The 12,715-nt window shown below is 44.0% G+C and overlaps 1 protein-coding gene across 1 annotated transcript; it reads left to right on the top strand.

The window, feature by feature from the left end:
- The first annotated feature begins 3,830 nt into the window (after positions 1-3,830).
- On the top strand, positions 3,831-4,461 carry LOC115899018 (late cornified envelope protein 1C-like). Its single transcript, XM_030935000.1, has one exon. It carries the CDS (start codon positions 3,831-3,833, stop codon positions 4,173-4,175), a length of 345 nt encoding a protein of 114 aa, XP_030790860.1. The 3' UTR covers positions 4,176-4,461.
- The last annotated feature ends 8,254 nt before the right edge of the window (positions 4,462-12,715 follow it).

Genomic DNA, 12,715 nt, shown 5'->3' with positions numbered 1-12,715 from the left:
TATCCACCCTTGGTTTGTAAAATTGTTAAATCTTTGCCTATTTAATATGAATGCATAAATTCCACAGAGAAAAATCAAATGTAAATTTTTATACATGTATTTTTCATCTATAAATTTACCATTTTGCATTGCCTGCTTATCTCTTTTGTCCATTTTTTACATGAAATTTTTTCTTATTAATTTGTAAAGTATATTTGTATGTCCACAGTGTTGATCTTATTCCTGGGATATGTGATGTAATTTCCTCTCAATTGGTCACTTCTCTTTCAGGAGTGTTTACATGTTGCTCTTTCCCACGTGAAGTTTTTATTCAGAAGTAAATAAACATCACATTTTCCTTTTGTAACATGGTTTTGGGAGCCACCAAGCATAGGAAATAACGAACTATCCTTTTCTACTTTAAGAGTGTTATTTAATAATGTGTGTTACAAAAAAGGATCTAATGGGTGAAAAAAATAACCCATTAGCATACTACGTGCTGATTCCAAAGTATAAAGTACAATACCACTCAGTACGAAGTTCGGGTGATTCTTTAAAAATTGAACATTTCCAAAAATGTGTTAATTAATAACCAGTTTACAGATGGACATAGAAACAATTAGAAAAAAAAAGTATTACAGTCATTCCTACAAATTTACAATGTGGGACATAATGCTTTACTTTTTTTTTTTTTTTTTTTTTTTTTTTTTTTTTTTTTTTTTTTTTTTTTTTTGAGACGGAGTCTCCCTCTGTCCCCCAGGCTGGAGTGCAGCAGTGCGATCTCTGCTCACTGCAAGCTCCGCCTACTGGGTTCATGCCATTCTCCTGCCTCAGCCTCCCAACTAGCTGGAACTACAGGCACCCGCCACAGCGCCTGGCTAATTTTTTGTGTTTTTAGTAGAGACAGGGTTTCACCGTGGTCTCGATCTCCTGACCTTGTGATCTGCCCGCCTCGGCCTCCCAAAGTGCTGGGATTACAGGCGTGAGCTACCGTGCCCGGCCAATGCTTTACTTTTGATTTGCCTCATAGCTACATTCTAGATCTCAGCCGTGTCCACTTCCAAGTCTTGGTAACAGAAGACCTAAAAAGCTAGTCATTTGCTTAATAAAAATTTTATGAAATTTAAGTCATTGACATCATACAATTAAGGCAAGCAGACCAATCTTTATGAGGTTTCAAACATGCTGCCAACTTACCATCCAGATCTAAATCAGACTGATTGACACATTGGGTACCACATCACCAGAGGCATGGATCATGTGATCCCTCAGGCCAAGTGTCCTAAGAGTCAGTGAGCTCTGCTTCTGAGTAAGACTTACCTATGAGCCAAGGTATTGATATCCTGACCACTCCCTTATAATGAAGCCTTTTGTAACAATCTGAGCAGGAAAAGAAGAGTCACACTCAGGCAACATAGGTACAGATCTCTGCAGGATGACACATCCTCAGCATGTACATTTGCATGTTCCAGGTTCTTATGCTGATAGCCTAAGTCACGTGGAATAACTGTTCATAAACTCTATAGTGCCATGCAAATGTTGGCTTCATGCCTGATCAAAAAATAAATGTGTGTATATGTGTGTGTATATATATGTACATATATACGTATATGTGTATATATATATACACTTTTAGAAATAATGATAACTTGTAGTATGCATAACATGTGCAAGGAACAGTTCTATGAGCTTTAAGTATGTTATCTCATTTAATACTCCTAACAAACTCATGAAAGGGAGGTTATTAAAATTCCCATTTTACAGTCAAGGAAACTGAGACAGTGAGATTAAATAGTTTGTCCTATATTATATAAGCAGTATCAGAGCTAGGATTCGTCCTCAAGATGTCTGGCTCCAAAGCCCCAAAGCTAACTTCCAAGTACTTTCTCCAAGCTCAAGCTGATTCTCAGAGACAGATCTACTTTGAACGTGTGCTCCACACAATGCACACCTAATGCACACACCATACTTAGAAACACACACACACACACACGTGTAAACAATTCCCAGTGACAAAGCGGTGGGACACACATGAAAAAGCTAAGAGTCTTCTGTGATTCTTTGTGCAAACCTGGAAGCCTGGAGCTCATAAATTAATGTTGCTAGAGGAAGAAGGAGAACATTTGGGGGACCACACTTCAAGAGAGAGAACTGAGAGGTAGGCACCTCTAAGAAAATAAGGTGCCAGGTGGTGGTAGGAATTCACTCCCACCCCATTTCTAAGTCATATTCCACACTAGGAACAGCTCCCCTGCGCCCCGTGGAGAAAAGCAGATGAGGAGCTGCCAGTCATTCCCTGTCACAGGACCCATGTGGGTGTCAGGAGACAGATCCTTTCATGCCCGGGCCCTGTCTCACAGCTGGAGGCAGAGCCCAGGCCAAGATAAAAGGGCTCATGGCCAGAGCACCCCATCCACTCACCTCCTGAGGTGCTGAAGGACCCTGTGCTGCCTGTGACCTCGGTAAGTGTCCACTGGGAAAAGGAGCAGGGGCTTCCACAGAGGGATGCCCAGACCACGGCAGGAGGGAAGGCCAAGCAGGGCTTTGTTGGGGAAGGGTAGCTGGATTAGAAGAGGTAGAGAATGTCTAGAAATGCTGATGGAGTTCAAGCTGTGGGGCAGGAGAGATGGGAAGCACCTGGATGGCTTGTATGTCTGTGCTTCATGTTCTAATCCAAATTAGTTCTGTATATTTTTTAGTGTCTCCCATTGCAGATAAGTTAAAACAAACTTTCCTTTCAGAGAGTAGATCTTAGCAACTCAACTGTGTCTCTTCCCCAAAGTCTGTACTGGGATTATAGTGGTTCTCAAATAATGGAGACCAGAGACCAGAGGAAGCATATTTGGAGCTTGATAAACACAGAGATACATGGCCCTTACACTTTCATCAGGAGTCAGGAGTGGTGTCTAGGCATCTGATTGGATGCCCTAATGTTGAATAGCAAGTAACAAGTTGAAATTTGTGGTTGCCAGGGTGGCAGATGGAGGAGTCTCTGGGTTCTAAGAGGGAACTTCTCTAGGCCTGGGTTCACCAGACGGGGAAATCTAGGGTCACGTGTCAGCTTGCTGCAATTAGCTTTAGACCTCATTTCTCCATTTATAATATGATTTGGGATAGCCAACTCATATAATGATCCTTTGCAATTCTGACTATAATATATTGTGTGTTTGTGACAAGTAAATACAGCCATCTGGGAAGCTCCTCCAAAAGGGAATCTTTATTTTTATTTTGTTATTTTATTTCATTTATTTTGAGACAAAGTGTCATTCTACTGCCCAGACTGTAGTGCAGGGGCGAGATCTTGGCTCACGGCAGCATTGGCCTCCTGGGCTCACATGGTCCTCCAGCCTCCGCCTCCTAAGTAGTTGGGACTACAGTTGCATGCCACCATACCCAGCTAATTTTTTTTTCTTAAGAGATAGGGTTTTCTTGTTTATCTTTTAAAAAGCAGAACTGCAGGTTTAAACTGGCTCCCAGATTGCACATTTTCAGAATTCTGAGTGGTGCAGAAGGTCAGACTTCAGTGAGATTCTGTGAATGTCAAATTGCCTTGTCCATTTCAAGGACATTAATTTTGGGCAAGTTTGTTAATACCGTTGTCCTCATTATCTTGCTTGGTTAAAATAAGATAATCTATTTCTATTTTATAAAAACATCCTGATGATCCTATAAGACACTGTGAAAGCATCTGACAAAAAATTTTAGAGATAATTTCTCTCTGACTTATTTGAACAGGTTTTAAAAATGTAGCAAAAATAAATGATGGTAAAAAAGGCAATAAGGGTGGTCTCTGTGCCTGGCTCTAACTCGCTGTTTGACTCTCTTTCAGTTCCTGAACACCCACCGCAGAGATGTCCTGCCAGCAGAGCCAGCAGCAGTGCCAGCCCCCTCCCAAGTGCACCCCCAAGTGCCCCGCCCCTAAGTGTCCCCCAAAGTGTCCCCCTAAGTGCCCTCCAGTTTCTTCCTGCTGCAGTGTCAGCTCCGGAGGCTGCTGTGGCTCCAGCTCTGGGGGCTGCTGTGGCTCCAGCTCTGGGGGCTGCTGCAGCTCTGGGGGTGGTGGCTGCTGCCTGAGCCATCACAGGCGCCGCAGGTCCCACTGCCGCAGACCCCAGCACTCTGACTGCTGCAGCCAGCCCTCAGGGGGCTCCAGTTGCTGTGGAGGGGGCAGTGGCCAGCACTCTGGAGGCTGCTGCTGAAGTGGACTCTGCACCTAGAAGAGTAGAGTTGGGTGAAATGAGTGGTCAAACATTTCCTCCTCACCCTTCTCCTCCTGGGCCTGTAAGAGTGGCTGAGATGCCCCCGTGAAGGCTCTGAGCTCTGGCCTAGAGGATCCCTCTGCCTTGGGATCCAGAAACTTGATTCTTCGCCCACAAACCTATCTGCTGCCCCTGACACCAACTGTGTTGTCTACTCTGGGATCCCAAACCACAAATTCACTCTCCAGCTCATTTCCTGCAGCTTCAAGTGAAACGATAAAGCAAAAAATCTTCTTGCCACTTATTCTGTACTGTTCCTTGCCTGTTTGTGTCTCCAATATTTTTTTCACTGCTCTCTAATTTCCTGCTGCCTGGAAGCTTTGGAAACCAAAGATGTGCTAGTCACATGGCTAAAGGTAGGGAGGAGGGAAGAGAAAAACATCTCTGGCTCCTACTCTGACACCTTATGTCAGAGAAATCACTACATGGCTCTGCCTGTGCCCACCCTCCTGGTGTTTCAGGAACACAAAGCCTTGTGCTTTGGACTTTCTTCAGGGTGCTACTCAGTCTCCAGGGTGTGGCAGGGAGACAGATGTGCACTCCATCCTTTCATCCATCTACCCCTCCTTGCCTTTACAATACTGCCCACTCACTCCCAAATTTCATTCTCTTTCAGTAAAACAAAAAATTAGAAAATTATACATAAACTTTCTGCAAATAGACCATGAATCTTAGACTATTCTAACTATAAGTATACATAGAACATGTGGTAAATATGATTTGACAAAACTTAAAAATCCATAGAAAAGGAGTCAGTATGTTAAAAATCAATGTCTTTCTTTTCTCTCCCAGAGTCCCCAATCCAATCTTTCCAGTCAAACATTTCATCTCTGTATTTTGTAAAGAAGTCCTGATTTTTCATCAATATTTTTTTCAATTACAAATTTTACATGGGATTGAATAATTGTTTTTTCAGCTGTTTTTGTGTGTATTATGCCTCAATAATTTTACTATGAACTGGATAAGTGGGCAATACCCTGCACTGATTTTTTTAATATTGAAAACCCCCGGTGTCTGGCAGATCAGACAGCAAGAACATGTAGGAATAATCTGATGTGCACCTCACAAATGCTGTGATTAAGACGACCTCTAGATGTCCCTGTGGCTTTCGTCAGTCACCCGAGGGACATCCAGTACACTGATTCTCTGCCGTGTATCTGCTTCTTGACTATTCCGGGAGACTAGATGAGGGATATATTCCCTTTCGCTTCAGTAACAAGAAGGAGCTCAAGCACTGCATATATTGGGTGACCCCTCCAAAGAATTCAACTAGCATATTAATGAGTATGGAGCTGATTGGTGGCCAAAGTGACAGACGATACCATTCCCCAGAAAGGAAATAATGTTCCAGTTGCGACCAGACACATGCTAAGGTCCAGGTTTCTCTCTCCCAACTTGGACTGCGTGCTCCCTAAGGACAGGTGCTATGTAGCCATCTCAGACCAGAGTTCCATGAAAGCCAAGACTGTGTTTTCCCATAAGGTCATAAAGATTTCTTGTATATTTTCTTCTATAACTTTTATTGTTTTAGCCCCTCAGTTCTGTTCTTGATCCATTTTGAGTTAAATGCTTGTAATGTTATAAGATAAGGGTCAATTTTATTATTTTGCTTGTGGTTTTCCAGTTGCCCTAGCATTATTTGTTGAAAGACTATTGCTTCCTCAGTGAAACCGTCAAATTTTTGGCACCCTTGTCAAAAAATCTTTAACCATCAATTTATGGTTTATTTTTGACACTCAATTCGCTTCCATTGTTCTTTGTGTGTAGCTTTAGTTGACAGTTTTGTTTTGATTCTTGTTTTTTGTTTTTCTTCTCAGCATTTTGAAAATGCCATTCCAATGCCTCTGGCTTCCATTGATTAAAAATAAGCTGTAAATATTATCGAGATTCTCTTGTAAGTGATGAGTCATTTTTCTGTCACTATTTTCAGGAGTTTCTCTTTGCCATTATTCCCCAATAGTTTTACTCTGATGTCTCTAAATGTGAATCTTTTTGTGTGTCTCATACTTTGAGTTTCTCGATCCTATTAAATGGATTGTTTTTCATCAAATTTAGTACATTTTACATCATTATTTTTGTATTTTTTTCATTTTCTGTTCCTTTTCTCTATCTACTCCTTCTTGTACTCCTATCACACATATGTTGGTGTGTATATATCCCAAAGTTTTCTGAGGCTCTGCCTACTTTTCGTCATTACTTTTTTCTCAGTGTTATTTAGATCGCTTAATCGCTATTGATCTATCTCGTTTGCTGATTCTGTCTTCTGACAGTTCAATATATTGTTGAATTTTTCATTTCAATTATTTTACTTTTCAACTGTAGAATTTCAAGTTAATTCTTTAAAACATTTCTACCTGTTTGTTGACATTCTTTATTTTATAAACATTACCATACCTTCCTTTACTTATTTAAGTATATTTTCCTATAATTCTTTAAAAGTGGTTACAATGGCTACTTTGGAATTTTCATTTATTAAGTCCAGCCTTTGGGCCCTCTCCCAGGAAGTTTCTGTTTATTGCTTTTTTTCCTGTGTAAGGGTCATACTTTCCAGTTTATTTGCATGTATCATATGTTTTTTCTTTCAAAGTGGTTATTTTAGATATTAGAAAGTAGCAACTCTGTGTAACGGTGCTCCTCTCCCTTCAAGGTGTGCTGTTGCTTGTTTATTTGTTTGAATATTTAGATAGACTGTATTAGTATAGTCTATTTCTCTCCAAGTGTGATGTCTCTGATGTCACTCCTCAGGGGACTCAACTCCGGGCTTGTTCACAGTTACCTTGAATGACAGTCAGTTTAGTAGAACTCTCTTTGGTTGTCTCTTCGATGATTTCTCTGTTAAGCTCTCTCTGTTGGCATCACACACAACTGTTAGGCTTCAATAATTGCTGACAGATTGCTTTATTATTTTTGATAATGTCGTGGAACATAAATTGCTTCATAATTGAAGCTGATTAAGTCTAGGCCCCTTTGCAAGGGCAGTGTTTGAGGCCAGGTTTGAAATTTGTTCTAAACCCAGGAAGACTCTACCTAGCCCTCACTTTCCTTGGTTTTCTCTGGTAAACAAGCTGCCCAATGGTTCAGAGTATTACTCTTATGACTTAACAGCCTCCTCTTAAATGCTTGCCAACAAAGGCTCTCCTATTTACCAAAGTGCCTTTAGGCTGTCCCCATACTCTTTTCCAAATATAGTCAGTTCCTTAGGTGAGAACTTTAGAGTTCTCTGGGTTTTCTGGCCTTCCTCTTCCCTGGACAAATTCTCTTAGCCACTGCTTTTGAGCTGAGGGCAAATATCTCCTGGAGCTCACTGCTGATTAACGAGCAGAGCACTTTAATGGGGTGGCAACTACTGTTCTTCTAGGATTGCTTCTCCCACCATTGATCCTCCACCCTACAAGTGAGCTGGGACAAAGGCCTTTGGTGTCCCAATATTCTTGCCCTGCTGCACCTGAGGTAGAGTGACTGCCTGCACCATGAGTGGGAGATGGCAGAGTAAGAAAGCCCCCAATCTCTTAGAGTCACCCTCCTGAAATTTAGTCTCTGTACCACAGAACTAGGGAAAGAAGTGTAAGAAATGTTGGCAGCGTCCTCTTTTGTAGGGACATGGATGCAGCTGGAAACCATCATTCTTAGCAAACTATCACAAGAAGAGAAAACCAAACACCGCATGTTCTCACTCATAGGTGGGAACTGAACAATGACATCACTTGGACTCGGGAAGGGGAACATCACACATCGGGGCCTATCATGGGGAGGGGGGAGGAGGGAGGGATTGCACTGGGAGTTATACCTGATATAAATGACGAATTGATGGGTGCTGACGAGTTGATGGGTGCAGCATACCAACATGGCGCAAGTATACATATGTAACAAACCTGCACGTTATGCACATGCACCCTAGAACTTAAAGTATAATAAAAAAAAAAAAAGAAAGAAAGAAATGTTGGCAGCCTCCCCATCACAGGAAGATACTAGAGGCCTTCAATTTGGAGTTAAAGGGGGATGGAGCCTTACCTCATTGATTGCATCTTCTAAGAGTGGAGTTACCATCATGCCCAGCTGGAAGAGATTAGGGAGGGTGTAAGTAGTGATTCAAGTACCACAGACTCTTGCTATTGTTACTATGATTTAGTAGATTTTCTTGAATAAAAGTGTTTTAATTTGCTGTATACCCTTAGGACAATTTGCAAAGGACAGTTGCAAAATTACTTTTCAAGTCTTAATTGTTTTGCTAGGAGAAGGCTCCAGGGAGCTCTTCATGCCATTGTTCTGAAAGTCCTCCCTAAAGGGATTTTTTATTTAAATTGTCTTAGGTTTTCTATGAGGCTTTTAAAAAATACTCTGAATTGAGATTTTATGTATTTATAGATTTCTTTTATAATTTAGTCTCTAAAAGTTTTTAAATATAGAGTTGTGAACAAGCTAAGCTGTGGACACAGTTTTAACTATTTTCTTCTAAGTCTTAGAAGCTTTCTCTTCTCTTTCTTTGGATGGTGAGAAAGAGAAAAAAGAGACTCATCTCATGAAGAAAACACTATAGTAAGCTCTTCTTTTGCCAATGACAATTTATTCTATTGAAATGGAAACTAAACCACTTATACCCAAAGTTCTACATCGGGGCATCCAATCTTTTGACTTCCTTGGGCCACATTGGAAGAAGAAAAACTGTCTTGGGCCACACATAAAATACATTAATACTAACAATAGATGATGGGCTAAAAAAAAAAAAAATCACAGGCTGGGCGTGGTGGCTCACGCCTGTAATCCCAGAACTTTGGGAGGCCAAGGCGGGTGGATCACGAGGTCAGGAGATCGAAACCATCCTGGCTAACATGGTGAAACCCCATCTCTACTAAAAATACAAAAACTTAGCCGGGCGTGGTGGCGGGCGCCTGTAGTCACAGCTACTAGGGAGGCTGAGGCAGGAGAATGGCGTGAACCCGGGAGGTGGAGCTTGCAGTGAGAGGAGATGGCTACACTGCACTCCAGCCTGGGTGACAGAGCAAGACTCCGAAAAAAAAAAAAAAATCACAAAATGTTTCATGTTTTAAGAAGGTTTACCAATTTGTGATGGGTCGCATTCAAAGGCGTCCTGGGTCACATGGGGCCCACAGGAGTTGAACAAGCTTGGCCTAGATTAACAAGCCAGTTCTCGTGATATTATAGTCCTGAGTACAAGTCGGGATAATTGGTGGTTTGGATACCATCCTGCCTGGAGGAAAAAGGTAGGACCAGATCTCTTGACCCTTCTTCCTAACAAAACATGAGCAGGACTGGGTTCTAAAATAAGAAGTGCCTGTAGAAAACATGATATAGATTTCTTGAACACGCTCCTCAAGCTAAATTCTTTGGCACAGTCTAAGTAAAAATATACAATAGTGTTCGGGAAATATAGTTGAAGTGTCCACAGTGTGATGTGGACAATCCCAACCTCACTGTAAGTGTCTGATTTTGTCATGGCCGGAGTCTATATTTCATCAGAATTAACTGACTCAGTACATAACATTTGAAAAGCATTCTGTAAACTAAAATTCTTTGCAAATGTCTGTGATGGGGATTTTTAAAACCTTAATAATTAACAAACCTAATAACTGGTAACTGTAATGAGCCATTGTGTAAACTGAAATGAGACATGAGATATACAGGTCATAGCCCCATGTTCAAAGCATTAATAATATCACATACAAGTACAATTGTTTATGATAATAAATTATATGTATAGTGTTTGGACAAACGGAGGCAAGATGGCGCAGTTCCGGGTTCTTCACCATCAACTTTCCCGCACCCGGGAGAGACACGGGTGGACCGCGCAGGCACAACCCAACCTCCGACAGAGAAAAACCAGAACCCGCCTAGTCACGCCTACCGCCCCGCCCCCGATCTGCCTATGTCCCGCCCACTGCCCTCCCACTCCAGGGCCCAGGACATAAAAGCCGCTCCACGTGGGCGCGCGGAGCAAACTTCCTCGGCCCCTCCTCCTGCGTGGGACCCAGGAACCTCATCCGAGAACGCCGGAGCAAACTTCCTCGGCCCCTCCTCCTGCGTGGGACCCAGGAACCTCCTCCGAGAACGCCGGAGCGAACTTCCTCGGCCCCTCCTCGTGCGCGGGACCCAGGAACCTCGTCGGAGAACGCGGGAGCTAACTTCTTCGGCCCCTCCTCGTGCGTGGGATCCAGGAACCTCGTCGGAGAATGCTGGAGCGACTTCGTGGGCCTCCACCGCCGGAGACCGGTGAACCTCGCCCCTCCCTCACATTGGCTTGTAAATAAAGTTTTTTTTTGCCTTGCCTACTTGCCTTTTCTCTGGCATTTGCTCTGGGGGTCGCATTAAAGCAAATCAGCTGGTGCTGAAACCCAGGAGGAGACCCCTCCTCAGGGCCCCCCAAGGTCCCAGGAGCCTCCTCCTTCCACGCCCCAGACGGACCAGGACCTGGACATCGCTTTCCCCACCTCCAAGTCTCCTAGGGGTGAGTACCTTTTGCCTCTCTCTCATATTCCTTGGCCAGAAGTCCTGCACAGGCCCAAGGCTTTTTTTTCCAGTCACCAGGTGACCCAGGGAAGTTCCCAAAGGCAGAGACGTCTGCCCAAAGGAACTCCATTCCGTTCCGTGGGAGACCCGTCCAGGATGGAGATGTTCGCCTGGAGGTAATCTCCATTCCGGCTCCAGGAGCCTCTCACCGGTCTCTAGTGGCTCCAAAGGACGCTTTGTAGCCAGGTAGAGTTCAGTTTCCGTTTCCGCCTATTGGCAAGAGGAAGGCAATGGGAAACCCCCAATCCAAAATACCTAGAGACTCCCCTTTAGGGTGTCTTCTAAAAAACCTCAAAACTTTGCAATTAGAACAAGATCTCAGGCAAAAGCGACTGGTGTTCCTCTCCACTGTGGCGTGGCCACAATATAAATTAGACAATCAGTCTCAATGGCCGACTGAGGGCACTCTAGACCGTAACATTTTAACCGACCTCAGTAGTTTTTGTCAACGCTTAGGCAAGTGGTCCGAAATTAATTATATACAAGGATTTTGGGCCTTGCGTTCTCGTCCGGACCTGTGTAGCCAGTGTTCCTTGGCTCAAGTCATGTTGGCTAGGGACGCAGGCCTAACAAAGTCCGAAAAAGAGGAGTCATCTTTCCTGTCTGAGTTGCCCAAAGACCTTACTTCCTTCCACTCCCGCCGTATACCCCACCTCCCCCTCCCGCTTCGGCCCCACCTCCTCTTTCGGCTCCACCTCCCCTCCCGCTCTGGCAGTTGTTCCGCCTCCCTCCTCGGCCCCTCCCACCATTGTTGAGGCTACACTTCCCTCCGACCCCTCAGCACTTCCGCCTGGTCATCTTAGTTAGCCTATCTCTGCCCATACCCGCTCTAAAGATTGCCTAACTGCCCCCGCTCCTACTCCCACCCTATCCAACCCCCCTGCGGTCTTGGCACCCTTGCGTGAGGTGGCCAGAGCAGAGGGCGTAGTTAGAGTTCATGTTGCCTTTTCATTAGCAGATCTTTCAAAGATTGAAAGACGCCTAGGAGATTTTTCTGCCAACCCTACAGTTTATACCAAAGAATTTAGATACCTTTGCCAGGCCTACGATTTAACCTGGCATGATCTCCAGGTTATTCTTACCTCTACTCTAAACTCTGAGGAGCAAGAACGCATCCTAGTGGCCGCCAGGCAGCATGCCAACCAATTACACTTAACAGACCCTGCGTTCCCACTAGGGGAACAAGCAGTCCCCTCTATAGACCCAGACTGGAACTATCAAGTAGGCCAGCCAGGCTGCCGAAGACGAGATATGATGACTCAATGTCTTCTGGCTGGTATGCAGGCGGCCTCAAATAAGGTAGTAAATTTTAATAAACGAAAAGAAATTATTCAAGGTCCAGATGAGAACCCGGCCACATTTTTAAACAGGCTAACTGAGGCTTTAATTCAATACACTCGGTTAGACCCAGCTTCCCCAGCCAGGGCCACTATTCTAGCATCATATTTTATTTCACAATCGGCCTCAGATATTCGGAAAAAACTCCAAAAGGCAGAGGATGGACCTCAAACTCCTATTCAAGACCTAGTCAAGTCGGCCTTCAAGGTCTATAATTCAAAGGAGGAAACGGCTGAGGCCCAACGACAGGCCCGCCTAAAGCAGAAGGTACAGCTCCATACTCAAGCCTTAGTTGCTGCTTTGCAGCCTAGCCGTAACCCAAAACTGGAGAGCAAAACCCCCGGAGGCTCAAAAACAATAAAAGGGGCTTGCTATAAATGCGATAACCCAGGGCATTGGGCTAATAGATGTCCCCAGAGTCCCCAACCGCCTGAGCCAGTGCGGCCATGCTACAAGTGCGGAGTAGCTGGACACTGGGCTAAAAAGTGTCCTATCCCTCGTCTGCCAACAACTCCTTGTCCAGCATGCCATGAAGAAGGGCACTGGAAGTCTGACTGCCCCACCCTGAAAACGGGCATGGCGCCTCAACGTGATGTCCCTTCTCAGGACCCTGGGAG

This window comes from Rhinopithecus roxellana, chromosome 8, assembly GCF_007565055.1.
Source record: "Rhinopithecus roxellana isolate Shanxi Qingling chromosome 8, ASM756505v1, whole genome shotgun sequence".
Lineage (NCBI taxonomy): Eukaryota > Metazoa > Chordata > Mammalia > Primates > Cercopithecidae > Rhinopithecus > Rhinopithecus roxellana.
This window is presented reverse-complemented; position numbering and strand designations above follow the sequence as displayed.